This window comes from Pituophis catenifer, unplaced genomic scaffold, assembly GCF_029215685.1.
Source record: "Pituophis catenifer annectens isolate HBS135680 unplaced genomic scaffold, rPitCat1.0.hap2 SCAF_3, whole genome shotgun sequence".
NCBI classification, from domain to species: domain Eukaryota; kingdom Metazoa; phylum Chordata; class Lepidosauria; order Squamata; family Colubridae; genus Pituophis; species Pituophis catenifer.
In genome coordinates, this window is record NW_027256883.1 from 92609558 (window position 1) to 92623109 (window position 13552).

Sequence of the window (13552 nt, forward strand, 5' to 3'; positions counted from 1 at the left end):
GGGCTAGCTATAATTATTTGATGTTGGATCAAATAATTATAGATAGTATGTTCTTTAGGGAATCCACTGTATTTTAAGAAGTTTGGAAATAATTCTGCCTTTCATTTGTAGCACAAATAGACAAAGTTTAGGGCCCCAAAACTATATTTGGTTTGACTGAGAGTTTTAGATTTATTTATTACATTTTTATGCTGCCCATCTCCCATACAAGATGACTCTGGTTGGCTTAAAAATTGCTGTCATAAACACTTAGCAGCTGTGTCATGGTGAGGTAGTTTAATGAAAGCACATAAAATATTACATATATGAAAACCCATCAAAATATACAAAATAAATATATTTTATGTAACGGTTCTTAATGGATGGAATAAAATTCTTTTAAGTGGGCATCAGGGTTGAGCCCTATTGGTCTAGAATTTATTGGTGAGAGTACTACCTCTGGAGCCATTTGTATTTCATACTAATTCTTTTTCAGTTGTATTTTCTGTTATCATGAATATAAGACAGGGGTTATAGCCATAATTTTTAGATAATTATTTTCTTGTTGGGTAAATACTGTACATATTTTGATGTTATAATGGTAATACTCATTTTGGTTTTTATCAATTCTAGTATTTATATAAATTGTGAGAAATCTGTAATGGACTAGAGGTTTCAGATCTTTGAGAATACCAGACATAGCATGCTATCTATCCCATCTTCATCCAGGTTTAGAAGATCCTTATCCTTTAAAATGTGGGAATAAGATGTGACAGAATCATATTTATGCAGTGAAACATAAATTTTGTAAGAAAGTCATATAAAGACAATTTGTACTTTCTGAACACTGGCAAATACTATCATTTTGCAATGTAAAAACAAAAAATATATTTTTAAAAAAGGAAGAATTACTTTAGCTGATAATATATAAATACCAATCGCTGTGAAAGAAAATAAAATCCTGTGATTTTTATTTTTAATAGTTGCATCCAAGAATTGATGCTAGAAGATTTGATGAAAATCTAGGAATGCTTCTAATAGAATTTTTTGAACTCTATGGAAGGAATTTTAATTACTTAAAAACTGGTATTAGAATAAAAAATGGAGGTGCCTATATTGCCAAAGAAGAAATCATGAAAACCATGACTAATGGATATCGACCATCCATGTTATGCATTGAAGATCCTCTACTGCCTGGTAAGATGATATACGTCACTCTCAATTTTAACCCAGAAACTTTGAGAGAAATGTTTAAAAGAATACTCTTAGAACTTGGTATGCAATATTTGTTTATTACATATATAGCATAGTTTTTGTGGGGAAAGAGAGGCTGAAGATATTATCATTCACAAGAACAAAGCTGTGGAATATTTACTGGTCTCAGTTTTTCCAGTGTGCATATACAACTAAATATTGTACGTCTGATAACAAGGCAAATTAGAGTGAGAGTAATGCTGGCATAGCTATAGGATAAACCTTTTATCTGAATGATATTGCAGCAGCCAGTGATCTTCACAGGAACTTTTAGTCATGTAATCACTTAGCAGCCATTTAGTTTAACAACTTGGTCATTGGAACCGAACTTCATAGTTAAATAGCAGTGGTGTATTTGCATGTTTTGTGTTGTACTAGTCAATATCCATAATACCAAAACATGACAAACACTTTTCTGGGATTATAAATCTCATGTTTTCCATATATTTAGTCTGGAGTGGGAAACAGTATGTTGAAGATAATAATTGTATTTCCTTTTGGTTTGTCAACCAGTGGTATAAAGGTAGTCCTCAACTTACCACCAGTTGCTTAGCAACCGTTGAAAGTTACAACTGACCAGCAAATGGTACTTGCGGCCTGGTTCCACAGTTTTGATGACTGGCCTCTCCCCCCTACAGTCACACATCTCAAGCTCTCGGCAGCTGACTTGCATTTACAGCTATTTGCAACATCCCATGTTCACATGATTGCCATTTATGACATTTTTGCCAAAAACCAGTGTTTACTTCTAGTTTGGGGCAAAAAAGTCCCATAATGAACAATGGGCTTATTTAACGACTGCCACATCCAAAAAAGATCATAAAATGAGATTGGCCACATAATTATCTACTTTACAATTTATGACCATAATGGGCAGGCTCATTGGGCAATCAATGGGCAGTCAAAGACTTCCTATATTCAACCCACTGTATTGGATGTCCCAAATGCTGAAAGCTAGAAAACATATCTCAAGAATAAGGGGGTTAATGTAAGAATGGAGTTAAGATTTGGTATTTCTACTCTGAGCTAAATTATTCACTCCAATAAGAAAAAGAGCATAATATGCAACCTTGTAGCTCACATTACATTGATACGAAGGAGTATTGAAATATTTCTTTAGAATTGTACACAGAAAACAAAAACATTAATCCTGTTAAAGTTTGAATAGATCTATGTAGAACAATAGTTTTAGATTTGCCTAGGATAATTACATAATTTTAGAAAATTTTTATAATTATTATGTTTAGGGCTCAGGGTGGATTCTCAATACTGAGGTGAATTAGGAATACTAATTTAGTTAACAAGGTTATGCAACCTGTTTTTTTCCCCTCCACATATTTTAGACAACTTGTACCACCCAATTAGTCTTGCTATAACAGAGTATTGTGGAAGTTGAAAACAGTAAGACTTGGAGATACCAGATTATCTAATCCTAAACTGCCCTCTGAGAGCCATCTGTTTTTTAATCTCTCTCTCTCTCTTTCTTTCTATCTATCTATCTATCTATCTATCTATCTATCTATCTATCTTTATCTCTCTCTCTCTCTCTCTCTCTCTCTCTCTCTCTCTCTCTCTCTCTCTATCTATCTATCTATCTATCTATCTATCTATCTACCTATCTATCCGAAAACCACTCAGGCATTAATCACAAAATCTCCAGAACCGTAAAGCCTATAAACTTGAAATTTTTCAAAATGACCATTAGAACATTAGTATTTCCTATATTATTATTAACATGCTCTGAGGCTAAGGAGTTGTACTATCCCTCCCTACCTGAAAAGAAATCTGTTCCAAATGCAAAACACAAGCAGAGGAGAAGAGTTTCACTTTCAGTTTTACTTTCATAGCAGCAAATAGCTTTACTACAAAACAGTTGAGCTTAAGCCACACCCAGCCTCCTTCCTGTCTCCTCCTTGCTCATACAGCAAATACTGTTTGAGTTTCCAAACACCCCTCAACTCTCTCACACACTGACAGGATGCTAGCCAGATGAATATCGCTGTAGGCTGAGACATTCTACTTCCCCTCCCCCTCTGTTCCAACTGCCAGTTGCATTATATTAACACACTCTGATGCTACGGAGTTACACATTCTACATTGTTTCAGGCTGCAAGTGTCAATTTATCAAGCCTGAGCACATAGTTTCGTAGTGAAGCATGGGGGTCCAGCAAGTGTATCAAATAAGGCAGGCTAGTAGAACTTGAACATGCCTGCTATTTTCTGCCTGAGTGATGTTGTTTAAGTAGTTTAGGTTTGGATTGTTTATTGTGTAATTCACAAATTTACCAGATAAGCTATACAATCACATTTTTGTTATTATAGCAACTACTTTTCTACCCATGGCCCAAAGAATGAGTAAAATATAAATAATCTAATAACAAAGAAATAGCTGTTGTTATAATAGGAGACTGTGGGTTAAAGTCTTGAAGGTAGCTTTCTTGGTATGGGAACACTTTCTAGTTGGTAAACACTGAATAAGTAGCCAGATTTATATCTGCATGACATTAATACATATCAATAAAAACAGATGGTACCCTATAAATATACTTCTTTCCAAATCCAGTGCAGAATAAAAGTTATATGGTTAGAGTTCATTAAATTTTAAGAATGGTAGATAGAAAACTAGGATGCAGCATACTGTTATTTTAAAGAAGTATCAGTTCTGTTTGTCAAACCAGGTTAACTGGGAAGATCGGGCACAAATTTGTACATATGCAAGTCTATAGAGTACACATCTCTCCTTGAGATATCTTGCCTATTCCAAAAGCATTGTAAGCATTACAAGGTGAAAGTAACTTGGAGTCAACTGGATAATGAGTGTGATTTTAAAAAATTTGACTATTACAGGCAATGATGTTGGAAGAAGTTGTTATGGTGCCATGCAAGTAAAGCAAGTTTTTGACTATGCCTACATTGTTCTAAGCCATGCAGTATCACCACTTGCAAAATCATATCCTAATAGAGATTCAGAAAGGTAACTATTTGAGAATGTGTTCATTGTATAGGTTAAGGTAATTAGCCTTCTAAAAGCCAGGGCTGCATGTGGGCTTTGAGAAGCATGCCAGGTGCTGCAGTTTAAAAAGTGGGCAGGCCAGCAGAAGTCCAGAGGTTTTTGAGGAATATACTTCAAAATATAAAATTAAACTGGAAATGCATGGGAACTTAAACTTTACATTCCGCTTCCAGAATTTGTAAGTATGGTCAGAGGAGGAACTTTGAATGTTGCAAAGGAGAATATATTCATTTTTTCAAATAATTAAGAATTATGTGTGTAAAGAATAAAAGTTAATACAAATGGCAAAAAAATTTAAAATAAATAAAGGGAGAGGTTTGTAAAAGAAAAAAGCAAAAGAGAGAGAAAAAAGAAGTAACTTCCTCCTTCAGTTTAGGAAGTAAAACAATTTTAATAGCTGTCACTGTCTGTAAATAAAACATAACTGTAAATAAAACATAATCTCTCTTGTCCCCATAATTCATCTCTTATGTAAAGAAAACAAAATAATAATGCTATATTAATAAATCAATCAGCAAAATTCCAATAAGAGCGAACAGATATTAACTATTTTCTTCTTTTAAACCTGGTCAAACAAGCCAATCTTATAAATCTTCACTTATTTAAAAAAATATTCTTTCATCCCCTTAAAAAAAAAAAAAATTGTAGAGGTGGTTTGCTGCTCATTTGTGTTTCAAAGCAAAAATCCTTTAGAGCTTGAACAAAATTTCTCTTGTATCCATAAATAAAATTAATCCTTTTGCTTGTCACTTCTAAAAAAGTCCTTGCAAGTCATACTTGAGCTCTTCTGTATATGCAGAGAGAAAAAATTATCCAAATCAATTTCCTGATTTAATATCTATTCCTCTCCTGTAGGCATCCATCAGATCCCATTTGAATTTACATTTGTCCCCCTTCAAATTAGTTTCATAAACATCTACTGCTTTTGTTCTTTTACAAATTCACTGTATCAGTTTTATCAAGCTTCTGATCCATTCTGTCCCAAATTTTAGCTAAATTGCACTAAGGATTTTCTGCTCCATTTTCTTTATCCCCTGGCTAAAAAACCCCGCTCCAAAACAATCTCCATTTTTCCATGAGCAATTATCTTCTAAACAGTTCAAAACTATATTTCCAAATCCATCTGGCCCATTAATAATTACTAACTTCACAAAATCCATTCACTAAGCACCCTTTTGCTTGCATAGTTAGTACAACAAATCTTATATTTTTGGACCTTGGAAATCAAATGTACACCTTTTATGGAAAGGGGAACTAACCTAGTACCTTGGCAATCCAAGAGGTTTACCTCCAATATGCAAATAATAAAATAATCCCAAAATTACATGTGATTAAGATATAAGGCTCAGCCAAAAAATGTGTCCATAAAGGCTGTTTTGCAAGTTTGAATTTGATGTAAATCCCAACTCACAGCCATTCTGCTCATAAACCAACTATAAAAATGATGGTCTCCATGGTCTGCTTGTGAGAAGCTGCTGTGTGGAGTCATGTGGATAATGGCATTGATCACTCCTTTGTTCTGAAAAGGTTACCTGACTGGAATCCAGCATTAAGTACCAATTCCTCTTGCAAAGCTGTCTTGCTAGCTAACAAAAGTCAGCAAGGAATTCACTCATCAGCACATACAGGATATGTATGTGAGCCTGGATAGCTCAACAGACTAAAAGCCTGTTACTAACATTCAGCTGTCTGCAATTATTGCATGTTCGAATCTCCCCAGGCTCAAAGTTGACTCAGCCTTCCATCCTAGGTAGGTAAATTGAGGACCCAGTTTGTGGGGGCAATAAGCTGACTTTGTATAAAATATACAAAAATATGAAGGCTATTGCTTAACGCATTGTAAGCCGCCCTGAGTCTCCGGAGAAGGGCGGCATATAAATCTAATTAAAAAATAATAAAAAAAATAATAATAAAAAAATGTATTCAATTCTGGCTGAGGCTGCATAATACTTATCATCTTGTAATACAGCACCCTGGAAAGAAGAGCTAATATCAGTTGAAAAAACTGAAATTGACATTGAATGTGTGCAAATCTCTTTAAAAAGTTTTTTGTTCTTATGGTATCTATAGTTATCTATAGTGAAGTTCAGATTTTTTTTTAAAAAAATGTTTCACTGTTGTGTCTTGATTTCTTATCCTGATCAACATCTCTTCTAGTACTTTAGGTAGAATTATTAAAGTGACAGAAGAAGTGATTGACTACAGAGCATGGATTAAGAAAAAATGGGGAAACAAAGCTAACTTTTCATCTGATCTTGGTAAGTAAAACAGAGTTTATTTTTATCGTACTTTTCCAATTTTTATTTTATTATCCCATATTTCAGTGCTATCTCAGCCTACCTCAACATTTCCCCCAGTGCTTTGTTATGATTTGTTGATATAAACATGTGAATCCATGCCTGGCAGGGTATTTGATTCCTGATTTTAATTTGTTGAAATTAATAAAATGCACACTGTAGTTCATTTGCATGTTAGGCTTAAACATCTTTGATATAATATCTGACTTAATCAGTAATGTTTTGTTCAGTAAAACTAACAATACTCAAAACACAGCTATACTTGTTTTAAGTGAAAAGGAAATGTATTGACATATAAACATATATGTGCCACCAGATGTTCAGCTGAAAGAGAAAGAATCAATATCTTCAGAGTGTGCAACCCAGAATAGAGAGGCCGAATTGCTTTACAACCAACCTTTGACTTTGTCATTTACTGATATGCAACAATTATCATCAGGTTCATCTGCCTCTTCAGTGTCATCTCTTTCTGGAAGTGATGTCGTAAGTTTTATCTTTTTCCTATTTAAGCCGCTGTCTACATACATGTGAAAGTTAATATCTGAATAAGATTACAAGCTATTTTATAAGATCACAAATACAATTATTACAAAGCGCACTTTAATATTTGTATTATTGAAATGTGTGTGTGTGTGTGTGTATGTGTGTGTATGTATGTATGTGTGTATGTATGTATGTATGTATGTATGTATATAAGTTTGAAGACACTGTTCCTGCCAAGCTTCCTCTAAATTTGTGTTAAGTAATATATAATCTATCTAGAAATATAGTCAATGCATTACCATAAGCAAATCATCAGAAAATTGATTTGAAACCATTGTCTTATTTAATGTAAAATTTTTGAAGAATTTCTCAAAATGAAAGTATAGTATAATGTTAATTTAAAAATTTTTTTTTCATTATTTCTATTTTAGTCTGCTGCTTATGATTTTAAGCTCATGTTTACAATTTTACTCTAAAATATTTTTTAGTTTTTAAAAACATTTACATGTGTGGAAACAATTACATAGTGGATCCTTAAAGGCAAATACCACAGAAAACAAAGAAGCCTAGATAAATTGTGGCTTCTCCACAAATGATATCATGACTGCTGACTGAAGTGTAGCAAGTAGCACACACTATATAAATTGTCTTGTTAGCTCAGTCTTAGTGTGAAAGTTTATATTATGCAGTTTTGCCTAATCAGGAGAACAGCAACTGGCTAGTGTTAGGAACTGCACCTATTTAACTTAGTTTTCCAGTCTAATAATGGAAGGTCAGAAACAGTTATTTTTCCTAAATACGTTTTCACTGATCCTCCTTTAGAGAGATTATTTTTGTAGTTCAGTGCAAAATCATCCTGCTTTAAATGTGTCATCACAGGTTCTTTATATATAAAATAAAACAAAATCCCATATTTTCTCCTTTTATGTAACATTAAGGATTCTGATACTCCACCTTGCACAACTCCTAATATATACCACTTCAGCCTGCAAGCACCAAATCCACTTACGGCTGGAATACATCCGGCATTAACTATGCCAAGTGGTAAAAATCAGTCTGTGCCTGCAAGAGCATTGATTATGGCCACGAATAATCAGGTATGTGAAACATTCTCTGTTTACTTTGCTCATGCAAGCATTTTGAAAATAATAAACCTAAACATTACTGAAGAGAAAAAAACCTACTGAATTAGATAAAAAGATAGCAATTTGTAGAATGATTGAAATAGATGGAAATGAGCAATTCCAAGAAAAATAATTTTAAATCAGTATAGAAAACCTCAAAGATCTTATTAGCTAGGGTAATTAACAAGCATTTTAGATAGTTACCACTTTACTGAAAATTTCAAGATTCCTAGCTGATTTTATTTTTTTATTCTATTTTATTTTATTCAAAAGAAACTTAAAATACAAAACTCACAAAAAATTTTAAAAAGACAAAAAATAAAAGAAAAACAAAATAACCAAGACACTAAAGAAGTATATCAAAAAGAAAAAAAATCAACACATTATCCCCCTAATTGAATACCGATATACATTACTACAATATTGGTTCCCAAACCCTGTGAAATGGCCCCTCTCCTAATTTTTAAGCTAATAAATCTATTCTCAAATTATTGACCTGTCCTATATACTATATATTAATGACAAAATAGTTAACAAAAAGCAATAACAATAATAATAATAAAGACAAGATTAATGTTTCAAAGATCTCTCTAAACAGACTGTTATTGTAATCCACTGTTTGCCGCAGCATCCTATCTATCCCAAATCGTCCCAAAAGTTAAAACTAATTCATCCTGGATCATGTTTGTTACTTAATGCCATCTTGATACTTGTTACTCTCTATAACTTGATCAGGGAACAAAAAACACTGAAGCAGAAGGAAACAAGAATTAATATCATCTGAATATTTCAATCCAAGGTTAAAAGAAAAATTCAAAAGAGATAAACTCCAAATACTTTGTAAATTTAAAAAGTACCAAAACCTTGTGGTGAAAATCCAGTATTAATGTAAATCAAATGAAAGGGCTTCACCCTACAAAAATATGCTATGCTTCCTTACAGAGAGAACAAAGGTTACAAATGAAGGCAAATATGCAAAGAACAAAAAGTGTATTCAGAGCAACATAAATTAAAGAGAAAGGAAAAGAAAAAAACAGTACAGAAAGGGGTTGAAATAAATCGGCATCTATTGGTCCACTTGGCAATTTTTAAGAGAAAAAAACAAAGTAAAACAATAAATTGAAAAAGTGAATGTTAAAAACCCAGGAAATGAAACTGCTGACAGAAAGATGGATTCCCCCAGTGTCTTCTGATTGCTTCCAGAGGGAACTGGAATCTTCAAGACTCCCCAAATAGGTCTCTGACCACCCAGAACTCATGGGTCATTGAATGCTTCCATTCAAATCCAGGAAGCAGCACTGCCAGAGAACCAGCTTTGGCAACAAAAACAGGAGATTGTCGGTAATAGAGAAAAAACCTCTTATTGTTTAACAGCCATCTTGGGAGGAATCACCAGGATTCCTAGCTGATTTTAGATCAAGTGAAAATTTCTCCAAAAGTGTTAGATTTGCCAAGCCATGGTTCTAAGATATCCAGAAAAATACAATTAAGCTAAGAAAACTCAAAATGGTTGAAAAATGAAACATTTTGTAAATTAGTCTCATCTATTTCCTCTCCTAAAAATCTCTTTTGTAATGTAGTAGATGAGAAATGATCCTTCAAAATTCAGAAAGAGCAGACTTAATATCTTCTTTGATTGGCTCTTCTCATGGAATTCTTCAAAGTAATTTAATTTGCTATTTTAATTTTTCTAAATGCAATTTTCCTTAAATTTTGATTGTAGATGTCTGAATGCTGTATTGCTTTTTCATAAGTATAAATTCATTATTTAAGGACTGCATTAAAGTCCTTAATGCAGCAGAGACAACATTAATGAAACATTGACAATAATATTAAATAGTTGGTAGTAATATTAAATATTTCCTTTGTTTTCAGCAGCACAATGGAGTGAAGTTTACTGTGAAAGGAGCTCATAATCAAGGCAGTGGATACAATTCTGCCAGTAATGGAGCTGTAAGGCAGCCAGTTAGCAACAGAGGTCATCACCAACACAACCGTAATATTTGGAGGAGAAAGAAGTACAGGGACAGTTTGCCTATTAGCCTTAGCAGATAATGGCCAACTTCAGAGTCCTCTTTAGACTAATGCAGTGTGTGTGATACTGCTCTGGGAGGATTTGAGACCAGCACTGAGTACATCTGTCTGTGGATGTTGCCAAATATCTGCATCCAATGTTTGCATGTTTCGTGTGTGGTGGTGGAGTCCATCTTAAAAGAAATAATTGTGCTTATCGTGAAGCCTTATTAACTGTGGAAGTTTGTCTTCTGCCTATCCATGATTATTACAGTGTTGAAACAGCTCTGGTAAGATTATTGGGAGGACCATAAATGCTGTGGCTCTTTGCTGTAGCTGCATTTGTTCATAATTGGTTATTTTGTTTTCTTGGAAGGATAATGGGTTGCTTGAATGTTACTTTCCATTACAAAACTTTATTTGTGGCATTGTTTACCACCTTCCCATTCCTTCTAAAACTGGTTTTGTTGCCTTACTCACATCAAACATAACGTGCAATAACTTGGAATGTTTTAATCATGAAAATATTTATGAAACTGAGGGTGTGCACATATGCACACATATCTGTTTATGTCTACTTGTGTGTGTGTGAGAGAGAAAAATTTTCTTTCTGTTTTTTACAGATCCTTTCCCAAGTTGCATTTTCTAAGTTGGGTTCATGCTTCTGGTGGATTAGCTAAGCAATCAATTTTAACACATCAAGCTAATAATATTGGAAGCTTCCTGATTTGTAGAAGAACTGTTGATCTGGCTTAAGTATTTATAATAATGATTGAGTTAAAAGGCATTTTGACTAGTTACCTTACTAGTCTGGCATGTAATGCTAAATTCAATTTTATGAGATAAAATGCCATCTAATGCTCTTACAGATCTCATGTTTATTTTAGTGGGGATCATGTACAAAAATTTGAATCTTTAACGTATTTTCTACAGCTGGACAAAAATTACTATTACAAATCAAGATATATATATAATTTCAGTAAAGAGTCAGGGATATATGTGTGTGGGTATGTAATGTGTGTGCGTGTGGTGTGTGTGTGTATATATCTCCCTGACCCTTAACTGCAAATTACAGATACCAGTTCATCAATTTTATTTACCTTCTGATTGCTTGGGCCATTGTTAAATAAAGCATCCAACTTGAAGAATGTGGAGAAAGGAATGTGTAGTGATTCCATTCAGGAATCTGATTAGCAGCCTGCATTAGTTCTGTTGAGAGCAACTACCTAAAATGTATCTTCTGGCTTCTCTATGCATTCTGAAGTGTTAGTCTGTTGTTTTGTAAGAACACAGCCCACCCAGTGGTATTGAAATAATCTGTATGGCAAGCAACTGATTTAAAGATACATACAGATATACTATGCAAGTGTATATCATCATGGCAACATATTTGCTTTATTTTAAAGCCCCAAATTGTGTATACAGCCTACCCTGCATTTAAAAAGTACCATGTTTCTTACTATCACTTACTCCATTTTTTTATGCTTCCCTCCCCCCCCCTTTGTTGAGATACAAATTGTTAAAATTTGGAAAGCACTGTGTTTAGTAATTCTGCTTGAAGAAATTCTGTCTTGACATCTTAAATTGTACATGGAAATGAATTTTCTTAAGCAGCGAATATTTGGCACAGAATGGTCAGAAGCTGATGTAGCACATGCTAGAGAATTTTTTTCAAAACAAATGCAAGGCCTTTGAATATCATGAGAGAAAAGATTGCAACATTCCAAACCAGAGTAGCACATATTTTGACTACAATTCATCTTGATCTAGCGTTATCTTTTAAATTGATTGTAAGATAATCAGAAAGACAGGCATAAAATACAAGGTTTATTATACTAGCCAGCATCTGTATGGAAAGATATATAAAGTTTGCAAATTTAAGGGAAATTTGAACGTGAAAGTTACTGAAAATGTACACTATGGTTGTTTATCTCTACCTGCAAATTGCCCTTATCACAGATTATATATTATTTCCTCTGGAAATAACTCTTGAACCTTAAAACTATGTTCTAGATATACACGGGTTTTTATGTCCCCAACCCCATACAGAAACCCCTTAAGTATGCTACCCACCTTTTTAAAAAAAGCCTCTCCCCAAAATTCCTTCCTTTCTCCAAAGCAACGTTTGATAATATTATCAACCTCTGGTTGTTAATACTTCAGATGAACAGTAATTGGACAACAAATGAAGAATAAACAGATTGTGAATTGCCAAAACTTCAGCTCTGCTTGATATTGGAATCAGTATTTTTGTTTTGATTATTTTTCAAACCTTATAAAAGGCTGGTAGTAGAATTTGGTATAGGAAGGGATCTAAACTTGAATAAACCATTCAAGGGCTGATTATAAACCTATAATCATTCTACATGCTAGCAATATTGATTATGAATCTACATTATTGAGTATTGATGTTCTAAATAGTTCCATTTAAAAGCAGGATAGACTTAAGCAGATACCATGTCCCATTCAGTCATGATTAACCATAAATTGCACTGGCTATCACACTGGTTACGTTCTATGCCTCTGTGGATGACTGCTAAAATATCATGTTCATTTTTGTGTGTAATAACAATGTGGGAAGCTAAAAATACATATTTTTATGTGAAATTTTGTATTCTTTGATTTTTAATAAATTTTCAAGGCAGGTATGTCCATGGTGTAATGTAGCATTCTTCATCTGTCATTGTGATCTTTTTATTTTCATTCTGTTATCACAATTCTGTTTTATAATCAAAGTAAAATTCCATTTGATCCAGTATTTCATGTATTAGAGTGTCTAACCAAATCATACTAAGACATTTATAAAAAGATCATGAGAGATAGCTAGCCCTTTTAGTGGTCCGAGAGAGATTGTCTTTGAATCTGGATTGAGGTGGGCCAATCCTGATGTTACTTCAGGACAATTTCCTTGAGAGTAAACCTCCACAAGGTTTTCTTTAAGATTTTGGTAGCAATTTTTATACAGTGTAACTTTGGGGCTACAACTATCACATCGAAAATTAATGAACTATATCAACAGTGTATTGAAATTATTTTGGAAATATTAAAGCAAAATTGCAAAATATCTGTTGCAAAACGTGTATGCGTGAGTGAATAAATCTTTCAGTTTTTAGTTAATCAAATACTCCTCTAGAGTTGGCTAGATTTTCAAGGGACATGAACTACATTTTTCTCAGGCTTCATTATTGATGTATAATTTGTTAAAGTATGCTAGAGTAATCTTAATACTATTTTAACTGCTCTTAGAAATGCTTCATTTTCATGCTGGTTGTATTTAAACAATAGTCATATGTACATGACTAGCTGCATGCTTTTTGTGGGAAAATCATATTTTTTTATTTTCTGATATTAAAATAATCAGGTAGTTCTCACTTACTGATCACTCAGTC

The 13552-nt window shown here is 33.3% G+C and overlaps 1 protein-coding gene across 2 annotated transcripts in view; it reads left to right on the forward strand.

Moving 5' to 3' along the window:
- Positions 1-13198, forward strand: part of TENT4A (terminal nucleotidyltransferase 4A) — a 35736-nt gene extending 22538 nt beyond the window's left edge. Inside the window, exons 7-12 of one of the 2 annotated variants that reach the window (XM_070940790.1) lie at positions 963-1176; positions 4081-4207; positions 6404-6504; positions 6860-7026; positions 7965-8123; positions 10026-13198. In XM_070940790.1, coding sequence (XP_070796891.1) covers positions 963-1176; positions 4081-4207; positions 6404-6504; positions 6860-7026; positions 7965-8123; positions 10026-10205 — 948 coding nt within the window. In that variant the 3' untranslated portion in view covers positions 10206-13198. The remainder of the gene's footprint in view (positions 1-962; positions 1177-4080; positions 4208-6403; positions 6505-6859; positions 7027-7964; positions 8124-10025) is intronic. The other variant, XM_070940791.1, reaches the window with a different exon arrangement.
- The last annotated feature ends 354 nt before the right edge of the window (positions 13199-13552 follow it).